Source organism: Diabrotica virgifera, chromosome 7 (assembly GCF_917563875.1).
Source record: "Diabrotica virgifera virgifera chromosome 7, PGI_DIABVI_V3a".
In the NCBI taxonomy this organism is placed as follows: Eukaryota; Metazoa; Arthropoda; class Insecta; order Coleoptera; family Chrysomelidae; genus Diabrotica; species Diabrotica virgifera.
Window position 1 is genome coordinate 150,137,456 of NC_065449.1, and position 13,043 is coordinate 150,150,498.

Sequence of the window (13,043 nt, forward strand, 5' to 3'; positions counted from 1 at the left end):
TAAAAATGGAGTAAAGTTTGCTACAGCATCTTTCCATTTTTTTGAGATGATGACTCCAACTCCGTATCGATGGGTTGTGGTGTCACTTCCGGCATAATAAAACATACCATGATTAGTTGTGGGGCATTTGCCATTTCCTGGCCATTGTGTATCGCTTATGCCTAATATGTTTATATCCAAACGATCCATTTCCAACACGGCGTTATCTAATTTTCCCGAAGAGAATAAGCTCTTCACATTCCACGTAGCAATTTTTATGGTTGTCTTTTTCTTATTACAAGGGTTTCGCAGGTTTACGACCGAGGAAGCCTTGTACTTATCTATTTGTCTTTCTCTGCCGGATCTTGGTATCCGATGTCCATGATCAGTACTTCTCCTTTGCATGTCCACCATGATGATTACTACTAGGGGTACTCTATGAGTCCTTAATGCAGTGGTTCCCCGTTGCCTTCTGCATCCTTATGCCGTTGACCATTCTGTAGAGTTCATCCGCCTTCGAGACCGATTTCTCAGTCTCAGGACAAAAGAGTGCCCTAACACTTACTAGCTCATCCACCCGAAGCTGTTGGTTAGTAAGTGGGGATTGCTTATACCGGCAATCGCTCGGTGGTTACCCTCGCTTAGTTTAGCCTACAGACCAATGCAGTTGCCCAGGGTGTGGCACGTGGAGCCATAAGTGACAGTTGGATGTCTTATGAGGACCAGTTATTTCGAACCATCTCCCGTATATTACGCTCGATGTGGCAGTTCTCATAAAAGGTACTACCTCTATAAAATACCCCAACACCCCAATTTCACTGGAAATGTATTAGGAATCACATTAATCATACGTACCAGCGATATATTCATTTTTGCCTATATGGCTCTATATCGTCCACCCCATTCCCGAAAGTAAATATCTAAAATATGGTTACGTCAGAGTATATCTACATGTGCTAAATACATTTCCATATAAAGTGATGAGCGCGCTAATAACCGGAAAAATAATTCAAAAGATGGAAAACATAATACATTGTGAAACAAAAAGAGATGAAACTAGTAGAAATGGACATTTTCGATATAAACGTATCAATTAACATTACAGTAAAAAGTTTCCCACCTTTAGACGTCTGTGACAGGAGTATTTTATAAAATTCTTTTGTCATAGTGACAGTTGTCATACTCCTCCGATACGTCTAAAGGTAGGAAACTATGTAATGTAATGTTAATTTATCGATAATTTCCACATCTACTAGTTTCATCTCTTTTTACTTCACAATGTATTATGTTTTTCCATCTTTTGCGTTATTTTGTCGGTTATTAGCGCGCTCATCACTATATAGAAGTATAAGAATGATACTATTAGTTTTCACAGTAAGTGCTGCTTGCAGTGTGTATTTTCATGTGTTCTTTTAATCGAGTACTCGAGACTTTTAATCGAAAGTAAATTTTATATACAAAAAGATTATCTCCAGTATGTATTTTCATTCCCTAATAGCAAACGACGTCCTCTGGACGTCCAAAATTGGTCCATTTTTGGTCCTAACGTCCATGGACTATAAACGGACGTCCGACGTTGGACGTACTTCGGATGGAATAAATATGTGCGTCCTTCGGACGTCCGACGTTACAAGTCGTTCGAGTGGAATAAATATGAACGTCCTTGGGACGTCCGATGTTGGACGTACTTCGGGTGGAATAAATATGAACGTCCTTTGGGCGTCCGTACTCGGACGGTTGTACTCGACGGACGTTTTCCGAGCGTCCATATTGGACATAATATTAACTTAATTATGTTAATAAAATAGTTTAAATCGAAACGATTATAAATCATATTTAATTCAAAATTGTATAGTTTAATATCCAAAACATGTTTTTGTTTTTATGTAAATTGTGAAAATCTTATTTGTAAATTATTTGTTACAATGTTTTATTATCCTAGTTACCAAGATGATATAAGTTTGCTAATTAATTCTAATAAGCAAAAATATAATTTTTATCAACGTATCCGTACTACAGATGAATATTGAGAGCATCTTTTTGAAGCTGAACATACGTGCCCAAAATAGGTCCAGTTTAGTCCTAATGCGAATGGACTATAAATGGATGTCCTTCGGACGTCCGACGTTGGACATACTTCGGGTGGCATAAATGTGAACGTCCTTTGGACATTCGTGCTCGGACGTCCGTACTGGACGAGATACGGACGTTTTCTGGACGTCCACATTGGACATATTAAACTAATTTACGGGATCAACTAGCAAATATTTCAATAAAATATTAACTTATTTACGTTAATAAAATAATTCAAATCGAAAAGGTTAAATCGTATGTGTAATTATTCAAACCTGTGTTAATATCGAAAACATGGTTTTGTTTTTATGTAAAGTGTGAAAATCTTATTTGTAGCTTATTCGTTATAGTTGTTCCATTTTATCTTTTCCCATGCGTCATGATTCATTTTCAAACAAACTAAATCAAAACATAAAGTGAAACTTACGTCGATGTGTATAGTATATAGTATACACAATGTATATATGTTACGGTAAATGTGATTAAATGGGAAATATTAATAATTACCGGTTACTATTAATACAACCCGAATAGCTAGGTAAAAGTAATAAATATACCAGAAATAATCACATTGACCGGTTATTATTAATAAATCCCGTATTCAAACGGTAAACGTGATAAATGTTGAATACCAATAAGTCTTAGAAGCTTGTGGGGTGGAGGTTTTACTTATTACATGTCTATACTAAATTTACCATCAAGATGCAGTAGAAATAAACAAACCAAGACATGTTAAATGCTATTAGGAGTACTCCTGAATCATAATAATTTACAATGTACCCATATACATTGTAAATCCTAAATCATGATTTCCAAAGTTAATTCGGGAGTGCTCCTAGTAGTATTTAACATGTCTTTGTTTGTAAATTTCTACTGCATCTTGATTGCAAATTTAGTATAGTTAGGTTTTTTGATTGATAAGTTCTGTTTCACTGTCTAAATGTATTGCCAAAATACGAGTTTGTTAATACATACTTATTACATGTCTAGTTAGGATTTTTGATTGATAATTTTGTTTAAGGGCATAGGCGCAAAATGTCGCCTGACAAAATGTTCAATGTGCTTTAAATGTATTTATTTTTTTCGAATCCTAAGAAAAATAATAAATATTTTTGAAAAATTTAAAGGCAGAGTAAAAGACTTCATGATTACCGAGGGCCGAGAATCCCTGAAAACTTCTATGTTTATTTTATTAAGTTACAGTTACTTTTTAATTGCAAATATTTCACTCAAAAGAAATTTTTTATTCTGATGGACTTGAGGCCCTCGGTAATAACGTAATCTTTCATTCTGCGTTTAAATTTTTTAAAAATACTTATTAGTTTTCTCATGATTCCAAAAAAAATGAATACAGTAGAACCCCGATTATCCGTGCTCCTCGGGACCGAAGGGTGGCACGGATAATTGAAAAGCACGGATAATCCGAACAAGTATTTATTATGTATAATACATATGTACGTATACACATACATAAGTACCTACCATAAAAAATAACAGAAAAAAATAAATCTTTCATTATGAGTCTCTCTTTCGTCATATAGAGTTTCCGTCAAGTGATTTACGATGACGCTATGTTGATAAAACCTCAAAAACGCTACTTGAGTAATAGAAAATCATAGCACGGATAATCCGCAGCACGGATAATCCGCACCCGGATAATCGGGGTTCTACTGCATATTTAAAACACATTGAAAATTTTAACAGGCGACATTTTGCGCCTTTCCCCTTAAGTGTTTAACTGTTTTTACTTATTAAATGTCTAGTTAGGTTTTTTTATTGATAAATGTTGTTTAAGTGTTTTAACATTAAAACTGTTTGAAATTACACAATTACTAGTAAATGTAAGAATTGCTTGGATTAATGGTCATTCGGGAATAAGAGGCAATGAAATAGTTGACAATTTTGCTAAATCAGCTTATGTGATCGGAGAAAAAATAAACAAAAATTTAATTCCAGCTTCAGATATTGATACTTTTAGCAGACAAAAACTTAAAAATAATTGGCAATTGCATTACAGAGAATGTAATACTGGCTCAAATTTTGCTCATTGTAACCCTAGGATATTCTCAAAAAGATGGTTTTACACAGAATATAACAGACATTTTATAAAGACCATTAATCGGCTGAGAGCCAATCATGCTCTTACGCCATCTTACATGCATAGAATCGGCTTGTCAGATACTCCCAATTGTACTTGTGGCAAAATCGGAGATCTAACACATGTCATATTAGAATGTCATTTAAACATAAATAACATAAACGACCTTTATAAGGAATTAAAAGATTTAAAATGTTTTTTCCCAATAAACCTTAATACTTTAATATTTACAAATGATATGGAAATTCTTCATCTCATTTATAAACATGTTAAATTATGTAAATACAAGTTGTAAACGTAATATGTAATAAATAGGCATAATTTGTTAATGTGGTTTGAAGAAATAAAAAAAATAATATAAAAAAACACATAATAAAATAATAACAAAAAAATAATAAATAAAAAAAAAGAAAAAAGAATAAAACCAAAAATAAAAAAAGAATAGATAAAAAAGAAGTAAAAAAAAAGTATTTCGCACAAATTAAAATATATATTAAAAAAACAGTAAAATAATTTAAAAAAAAACAAAATAAAAAAAGCTACACAATGTACCAATGTATCTATAAAAATAATATTGTAGAATTTACTTATGTTTATAAGAAATTTATGACTATGAATCTGCAATCAATCACAAACAAGTCTGGCTAATTGGCTCTGCCAAAGCCATTTAAAAAAAAAACTTTGTTACCAAATACAAATCTAGTTAAATAGGTTTTTTTTGTTGATAAATGTTGTTTAAGTGTTTTAATTTTGTTACCAAATACAAGTCTATTATTACTTGTTTGTTATCACATATAAGTCTAGTTAGGTTTTTTGATTGATAAATTATGTTTAGGCGTTTAACTTTATTACCAAATTCGAGTCTGTTTTTACTTATTACATGTCTAATTAGGTTTTTTGATTAATAAGTTCTGTTTAAGTGTTTAACTTTATTACCAAGTTTCATAAATAAACAGTAGCGAAACCCAAAATGCGTTTTTACTACATTTACCAGAGCTGTTAGGATAGTATTAATAATAACCGGTTAATCTAATTATAAAGGCATTATTAATCACATTGACCAACTGCTAAGGTTATTATTAATACAGACCGGTTATTATTAATACAGACCGGACTTATCACATTGACCGTAACATATATACATCGACGTAGGTTTCACTTTATCGATAACTAAACTCCAAAACCTCTTAACTGGTTCTCTTCGTTTTTCATATTGTGGTCTTTTTTATATAGTATATAAAGACTAAAATTGTGTAAACCGAACAAAACCAGTTAAGAGGTTTTGGAGGTTAGGTATCGTTATGTTTTGATTTAATTTGTTTGGAAATTAATCATGACACATGGGCAAAGATAAAATGGAACAACTATACAATGTTTTATTATTCTAGTTACCAAGATGATATAAGTTTGCTAATTAATAATTCTAATAAGCAAAAATATAGTTTTTTCGATGTATCCGTATCTACTACAGACGAATTTTGAACGCATATTTTTGAAGTTGAACATACGTGCCTAAAATAGGTCCCGTTTTAGTCCTAATATCTATGGACTATAAATGGATGTCCTTTGGACGGCTGACGTTAGACATACTTCGTGTGGAATAAATATGAACGTCCTTTGGACGTCCGTACTGGACAAAATACGGACGTTTTCTGGACGTCCTAAAATCGCCGAAACTACTTGGTTTCTCTGTTCACAAAACTATACCGATAGGCGATAGATTTTCTATTCACAGATATCAGTTCGAAGTTGCAGAGTTGATCTCTCAGTCGTTGTCGTAGTTAGGGCTCCCGCCTAGAGTTTTATTCATCAACCACTTACTTTCATAATGTAAGAAATTATATTATATACGAATTAAAGTATAATATATTTATATATATATATATACTACAAATTATGTAAAGAAATGAAGACGCAGTTTCACAGCATAACACAGCGTCCGACCGTCTCATCGAGCCATTTAGAGCATCAATCCATAAGTCTATCCAATGGATTATTATGTGCCAATATGAAATAATCGCCCAACATTTTAGTCTACTACCCTTAGGATTCCTGTTCCTGGAGTTTTTCTGAAGTCAAGAAAGAAGTCTACGTTCCTGATTCCTCGATCAGATGAGGAGTTTTCGAAGACATCAATCCCAGAATGGAGGTCCACGGTGTAGCCAGTCACTTCCTGGTAAATGAACGGCAAAGAGGAAGCATTCAGAGTCTGCTACCACCGTCTGGACATAGCCTATCGATTCCTGATAGCTTAGAGGAGGACAAGGTCGCCAAGGAGGATCCGTGGACGTCGTCTGCAGAGGAGAAAGCCACTAGCCAGGTAGTTTTGATACATTTTTGTATATCTTGTGTAATATTTTCTACGCAATTTGACATTGCTTTCAACATTTTCTGGCAAATCTCTTAGATTTTCTATGAACTATTATAGACAGTTTCGTTGAATTTTTAATTTAGTTCGACATTATTATAAATCCCACACGAGGAGTTTTTCCTATTTTTTGACAAATCATGTCAATTTTTTAGATTACTTTTCGTATATTATCATGTTTTTCCGTCTTTTTTAAATACCTCATACATGTTTTCATGAAGTCGGTGATATATTTTAGAGTTTGACAAATCTTTATGCTATTTATGGATGTTTTTATATATCCTTTAACTTATTCGATTCTTAAAAGTAGGTACTTTGTCTATTTTGCACAATAAAACCAGACCACACCAAACTTTGGACCTGTACATTTCAGCTGTATCGACGCATTGTCTGTCACACCTAAATTTTACCTGCTGCTAGGCGTCAGTCGTATTGTCATCTAGACTTGGTTGGTATTGAATAATAAATTTTATTATTGTAGTATCATAGTTGGGGCACAGTATAAAGAGGGATAGTAGAACTTCTCTCCGAAAAATTGGAAGTAAAATCTTTAGTCGCGCATGGCGACCGCGCAAGGTTCCCAGTCGCTAGAGCCCCACTCTCGCATTGCTAGTCGCGTAGAAACGTATGGGTTTTAACAGGGAAAGCCCGCATCCACCAATGGCGAATTACCAATTGCGTACTGCCGGTATTACTTCTTGAGATCAAAGTGCCGACATAGAAGAAATTTTACTGTCCCTCTTTATAGGTACTACGGTTGGGGTTGGGGATCAAAATATTGGCAACTTGAATTTGAAATGTACGTTTTTAAATTTATGCTTTTGAATGACGATTTATTCACAATAAACACAATATGATCAACTAAATCTGAAATTAATTTGTTCCAATTTTTGAATGATCATTAATTTTGTTTTTAAATGCTGCTTGGAAAATCCGGCAAACCAGCTATACTAAATGTTACATTGTATAAATATGTGTGTACTTATTTATTGTATTCATTTATATTATATTTTTATTTGTAATTTTATATAATTATATTTTTAATAGCTTTCATGTATAATTTTGAAAGTTTGTTTGTCCCGTTTGTTATTAATAAGTTAATAAATATCAATAAATTAATGGAATTACTTTAATAACTAATAACTAATATTTAATGTAATTTAATGTAATATGTAATAAAAGTTCCTTTAAAAAATTTATTTTTTATTTCCCAAAATACATGCTTCATAGAAGCCCACCGAACGTCCTATCAGGACATCCGTTGAACGTTTAGAAGCGCGACATTTGGACCAAACTAGGACGTCCAATGAAGGTCCAATTAACGTCCACCGAACGTTCCCTCGGACGTTAGGTGGGCGTCCGTTGGACATACGGTAGCGCAATATTTTGACCAAAATAGGACGTTCCTCGGACTAAAACAGACGTCCTCAAAGTCCGTGAAGGATGTCCCATGGACGTTCATTGGACGTGCACCAAACGTCCACTCGGACCTTAAGTGGACGTACGGTAGCGCGACATTTGGATCAAAATAGGACGTCTAAGGGACCTTCCTCGGACTAAAACGGACGTCCGAGAGACGTCCTCAAAGTCCGTGAAGGACTTCCCATAGACGTTCACTGGACGTCCACCGAACATCCCCTCGGACGTTAGGTGGACGTACGGTAGCGCGACATTTGGACCAAAATATTACGTCTAAGCGACGTTCCTCGGACTAAAACGGACGTCCTCAAAGTCCGTGAAGGACGTCCCTTGGATATTAGGGTATGTAACTGAATGCGTTACCCATATTATGTTTATTTAATGATTTGTGTGAACACTGTTTCGAACATATTTCAAGCGCAAATAATTTTTCAGCAGTATGTACTGCCATGTGTGTTTTTAAATTGGTCTTTATTAAAAACTGTTTATCTCTTATAAAAATAGAAAGACTAAGATGGCCAGGTCATCTAGCAATATCACAGCAGAACAACCCTCCTAGAAGAATCCTTAAGTCGCAACCCGTGGAAAGTATAAATAAGGGTAGGCCAAAACTCAGTTGGAAGGAATGTATAGGTGAGGATGCATGGTAGAAAAATGGGCGCAGTAAACTAGCAACAGTTGGCAATGGATAAAACTGACTGGCGTAATAGACTTAGGAAGGTCGAGGCTCTTTTATAGGACTGTAGCATCATTTGAAAACTGTTTATTGCAAATTTCACATCCAAATGGTTTTTCCCTACACTAAATTCAAATAAGACAAGCAGTGCATGTAAACAAAGATAACAGTTGTAAAAGGTATTCAAAACGTATCTACTCGTTCCATAATAACAGTATATTATTAACATCACGTTATCAATTTGTCTCTTTTCTCGATTATTAGATTTTATTGTATAACATAAAGAATAAAAAACCGCTAAACGCCGTAAAAATGAGTGGCGCATACAATATTCCAGCTACAAAAGATCTGGCATGAATCTTACGTGGCGCGAAAATGTATTTTCATTTTCATGCAAAACAAAATTCTACTTTTATTTTAAAAGATTTTTCCATAATATTTGCTAAATTTGAAATAAAACGTGCCACAAAAGAGTAACTTTGAAACTCTTTTGTGGCGCGTTTACTTCAAATTTAGCAAATATTATGGAAAAATCTTTTATACATTTTCGCGCCACGTAATATTCATATCAGATCTTTTGTAGCTGGAATATTGTATGCGCCATCCATTTTTACGGCCTTTAGCGGTTTTTTATTCTTGTATTAGAAGTTTTTCAAAGTTATTTATGAAGTTGAATGCAATGTTTCTCGATTACACGTTAAGATTTATAAATGGTCGCCTTTGTCGCATTATCTCCCAAATGATCTAGTGTCCATTGAATGTACACTAGATTTTTTTTTATTCGAAATAGATTGAAAAAAATATTGGGATGGCCGGTAAATGAACTCGGATTGCCCGTTGCCAGATCAAAGGGTACCCCCCCGTTAAGATAGGCAAAATGCCCTCACTCCCAGAATTCAATTTTTTTACGTTCTGTGCAATTAAAAAAATGAGATAACGCGGATTTTTAGTTCGCCACCCCCTTACCCCTCCCGCCACATTGCGGGAGCAATGTGGCAGCAAAATGCCAAAAAAACGCATTTTCGGATTTTAAATCGCTTATAACTTTAAAACTATTAACTTTTGAGAAAAATGCCAAGAAACTTATTTTATTAAGAACATCCCAAAGAATCTAGAAAAAATATCTTTCGGAGGAAAATTGGAGATTTTTGAAATAGAGCGCGCCGCACCGGTAAAAAAATCGGATAAACGCGCATATTTAACAATTAAAAAACAACGGTATAAATTAAGGCTAGACGCGATCACTCTTCAGAATCTTGAAGCTAGATGTTTAATCTTCAATTTAAATATCTGGTAAACCTCAAAAATACTAATTTAAATATGAGTTTTTAAGCCTCAAAAACTACCATTTTTTAAGAAAAATTACAAGATACCTTTCTTGTTTAGAATGACCCAAAAAACCTAAAAATATAAATATGTTCCAGGGCAATAAAATGTGATCTTTTGTATTTGTTTAAAAACATTGTTTAAACAATTTCTGCCCAAAAATTTAGCCCGGCACCCTTCAGATTTGTTTAAAGGTGATATTTTTGAATAGGAATCCACAAAGAAACCGAATCAGAAATTTTTCCAGACGGGAGCGGTCTCACCACATGGACTAATAACCGATTTTCAAAATTTAACATGCGTTGGAAAGGTAATGATCAGTACTTTTAGAAGCCGTAAAGGTCGGACTTATATTCTCGAAATTTTTGGGAGTTTTGGGGACGAGAACGAAAAACAGACCGTAAATGGGAAAGGCCGTAAAATCCACACCCTTGGACCAAAATGGATGGTTGACATCTGGATGGGCGAGTCTTTTCTTATACTTTAAGATGGGATTTGGCCCCACTTTCAATTCAGTCAGATTTAGAAAATCGAAAATTTCATGTACACATTATAGTGTCGCATGTACGGGTGTTGTGCGCCACTGGCAAGAACTTCCGTTCTCTGGGATAAATTACTGTAGTCACCGAATACATAGTTAGTGAGAAAAAATAATCCTATAAATTAAATAATTGAATAATTTACGCGATTATACAAGTAACTGTTATCCAAAAATATTCAAAACCTGAACGGAAATAGCCATCTCTTATGTTGCCGATGACGACATCGCTGTCAGCTAATGTTTATATCCAGTGCATGTCTCATGCGAATAAACTGTAGTGTGAATTCTGAAATGTTTTTTTAAATCAAAACTTGGCAAAAACTGCTTTGCGCATATTTCACATACAAAAATGGTTTTTCACCAGTAGCTATGTACTGCCATATGAATTTTTAACGTACTTTGTGTTACAAACTGTTTTGTTCATATTTCACATCCAAATGGCTTTACACCAGTATGCCTTCTCATATAAATTCTTAGTTGAGCACTTCGTGTAAACTGTTCTGTACATATTTCACATTCAAATGGTTTTTCTCCAGAGCGAATTCCCAAATGTCTTTTTAAATCGGAACTATACGAAAACCCTTTGGCGCAAATTTCACATCGAAATGGTTTTTCATCAGTGTGCGTGCTCACATGAATTTTTAAGTGAGCACTTTGTGTAAACTGTTTTGTTCATATTTCACATCCAAATGGTTTTTCACCAATATGCACCACCATATGGTTTTTTAAGTTTGCACTTTGTGTAAACTGTTTTGTTCATATTTCACATCCAAATGGTTTTTCTCCACTGCGAAATCCCAAATGTATTTTTAAATCAGAACTATATGAAAACCCTTTGGTGCATATTTCATATCGAAATGGTTTTTCACCAGTGTTCGATCTCATATGAACCTTTAAGTGAGTACTTTTGTGTAAACTGTTTTGTGCATATTTCACATTCAAATGGTTTTTCACTAGTATGCACCACCATATGTTTTTTAAGTTTGAATTTTGTGTAAACTGTTTTGTGCATATTTCACATCCAAATGGGTTTTCTCCAGAGTGAATTCTCAAATGTCTTTTTAAATCAGAACTAAATGAAAACTCTTTGTGGCAAACTTCACATCGAAATGGTTTGTCACCAGTATGGGCCGCCATATGGTGTTTTAGATCATTATTTGTAACAAATTGTCTATTTTCGCAAATTAAATTATTCCAAAATTTCACATGTAAAATGTTTTTTGGAGGAGTGTATATACATGTAAACTTTGTCTTTACTTTGTGCACATTGTTCCGAGCTGGTTTCATATGTGAGAGATTTTTCTCTAATGTGTTGCTGTCGGTATCAAACGTCTTTTTAAAGTTTTCTTCACTGCATGCTTTTTAAAACAATTTTGACATGCAAAAGATTTTTTAACAGTATTCAACTTCTTACCTTTAGTTGTACATTGATTCAATTGGGTATTAACATGGGTTTTTAATTCGTCATTTTCATCAGCTAGTCTATCTTCATATTTGAAACCTACAATGATAGTTATCTATTAAAATAGCAAGGAATAGTGCAGCCGATATGTGAGACAATTGTGCATTTAATGATAGAAGTATATAGGGTGAGGCAGATAAAGGGCCTATTAGAAATATCTCGAGAACTAAAGGTAACTGAATTATGAAAATTGGAATAATGGGGTTTTGAAGACAGATCTATTTAATGAAAATATTTTCATCTACTTGGTACTTTCGGTTATACCGGAAGTTGCTTATAACTTCGTTTTTTTAAATGGGACACCTTGTATATTTTGACATTTTTGGATTCTCCTCGATTTCTTCTTTCTTAAAATATAATGTTTTGTAACATTATACAGGGCAGGTTAAAAGATAATTACGTTTTCTTATTAATTTCGTAGCAATATTCACACCCTGTAGGATTGTAGTAGTTTGACATAATAAACTCTATTTATGTTCAAATGATTTTCAATATAGTCTGCTATTGTTAGCAATTATTAGTATAGCTAAATTTTTAATTTTAGTATACAGGGTGGGTCTAAACTCGGAATGAGTATTTTCTGAGTTTTCTTAAATGGAACACCCTATATTTTAGTATTGTAATGAAATGATATTTCATAGTACTTTTTTATTTCTTAAGCATTCCCTATACCTAACTGCTTTAATTTGTGCTTAATTGTTAATCGCACCAACAATCCTAACTTCGATGATATTTTGACAGTTCAACCATTGTTGGCAATTTTAAGTACCAGCCTAGATTAATACGTATTTATTTCCAAAAAATTATTTGTGATTGAATATTTTCACGGCCAACCTAATACAATTTCATATATTTTGTGTTGCAATTAATGTTTTGCTTGAATCACCAATAACTCACAAATTAAAGCAGTTAGGTATAGGGAGTGCTTAAGTAATTAAAATGTACCATAAAACAACATTTCATTACAATAATAAAATACAGGGTGTTCCATTTAAGAAAACTCAGAAAATACTCATTCCGTGTTTCGACCAACCCTGTATACTAAAACGAAAAATTTAGCTATACTAATAATTGTTAACAATAGAAGACTATATTAAAAAT

At 33.5% G+C, this 13,043-nt stretch overlaps 1 protein-coding gene across 6 annotated transcripts in view; it reads right to left on the minus strand.

The window, feature by feature from the left end:
• Positions 1 to 13,043, minus strand: part of LOC126888291 (gastrula zinc finger protein XlCGF57.1-like) — a 163,548-nt gene that overhangs the window by 135,032 nt on the left and 15,473 nt on the right. For 5 of the 6 annotated variants that reach the window (XM_050656425.1, XM_050656423.1, XM_050656424.1 and 2 more), the window contains exon 2: positions 11,895 to 11,981. The exons of the other annotated variant lie outside the window; for it this stretch is intronic. In XM_050656425.1, the coding sequence (XP_050512382.1) occupies positions 11,895 to 11,981 (87 nt within the window). The remainder of the gene's footprint in view (positions 1 to 11,894; positions 11,982 to 13,043) is intronic. 6 annotated transcript variants of the gene reach the window in all.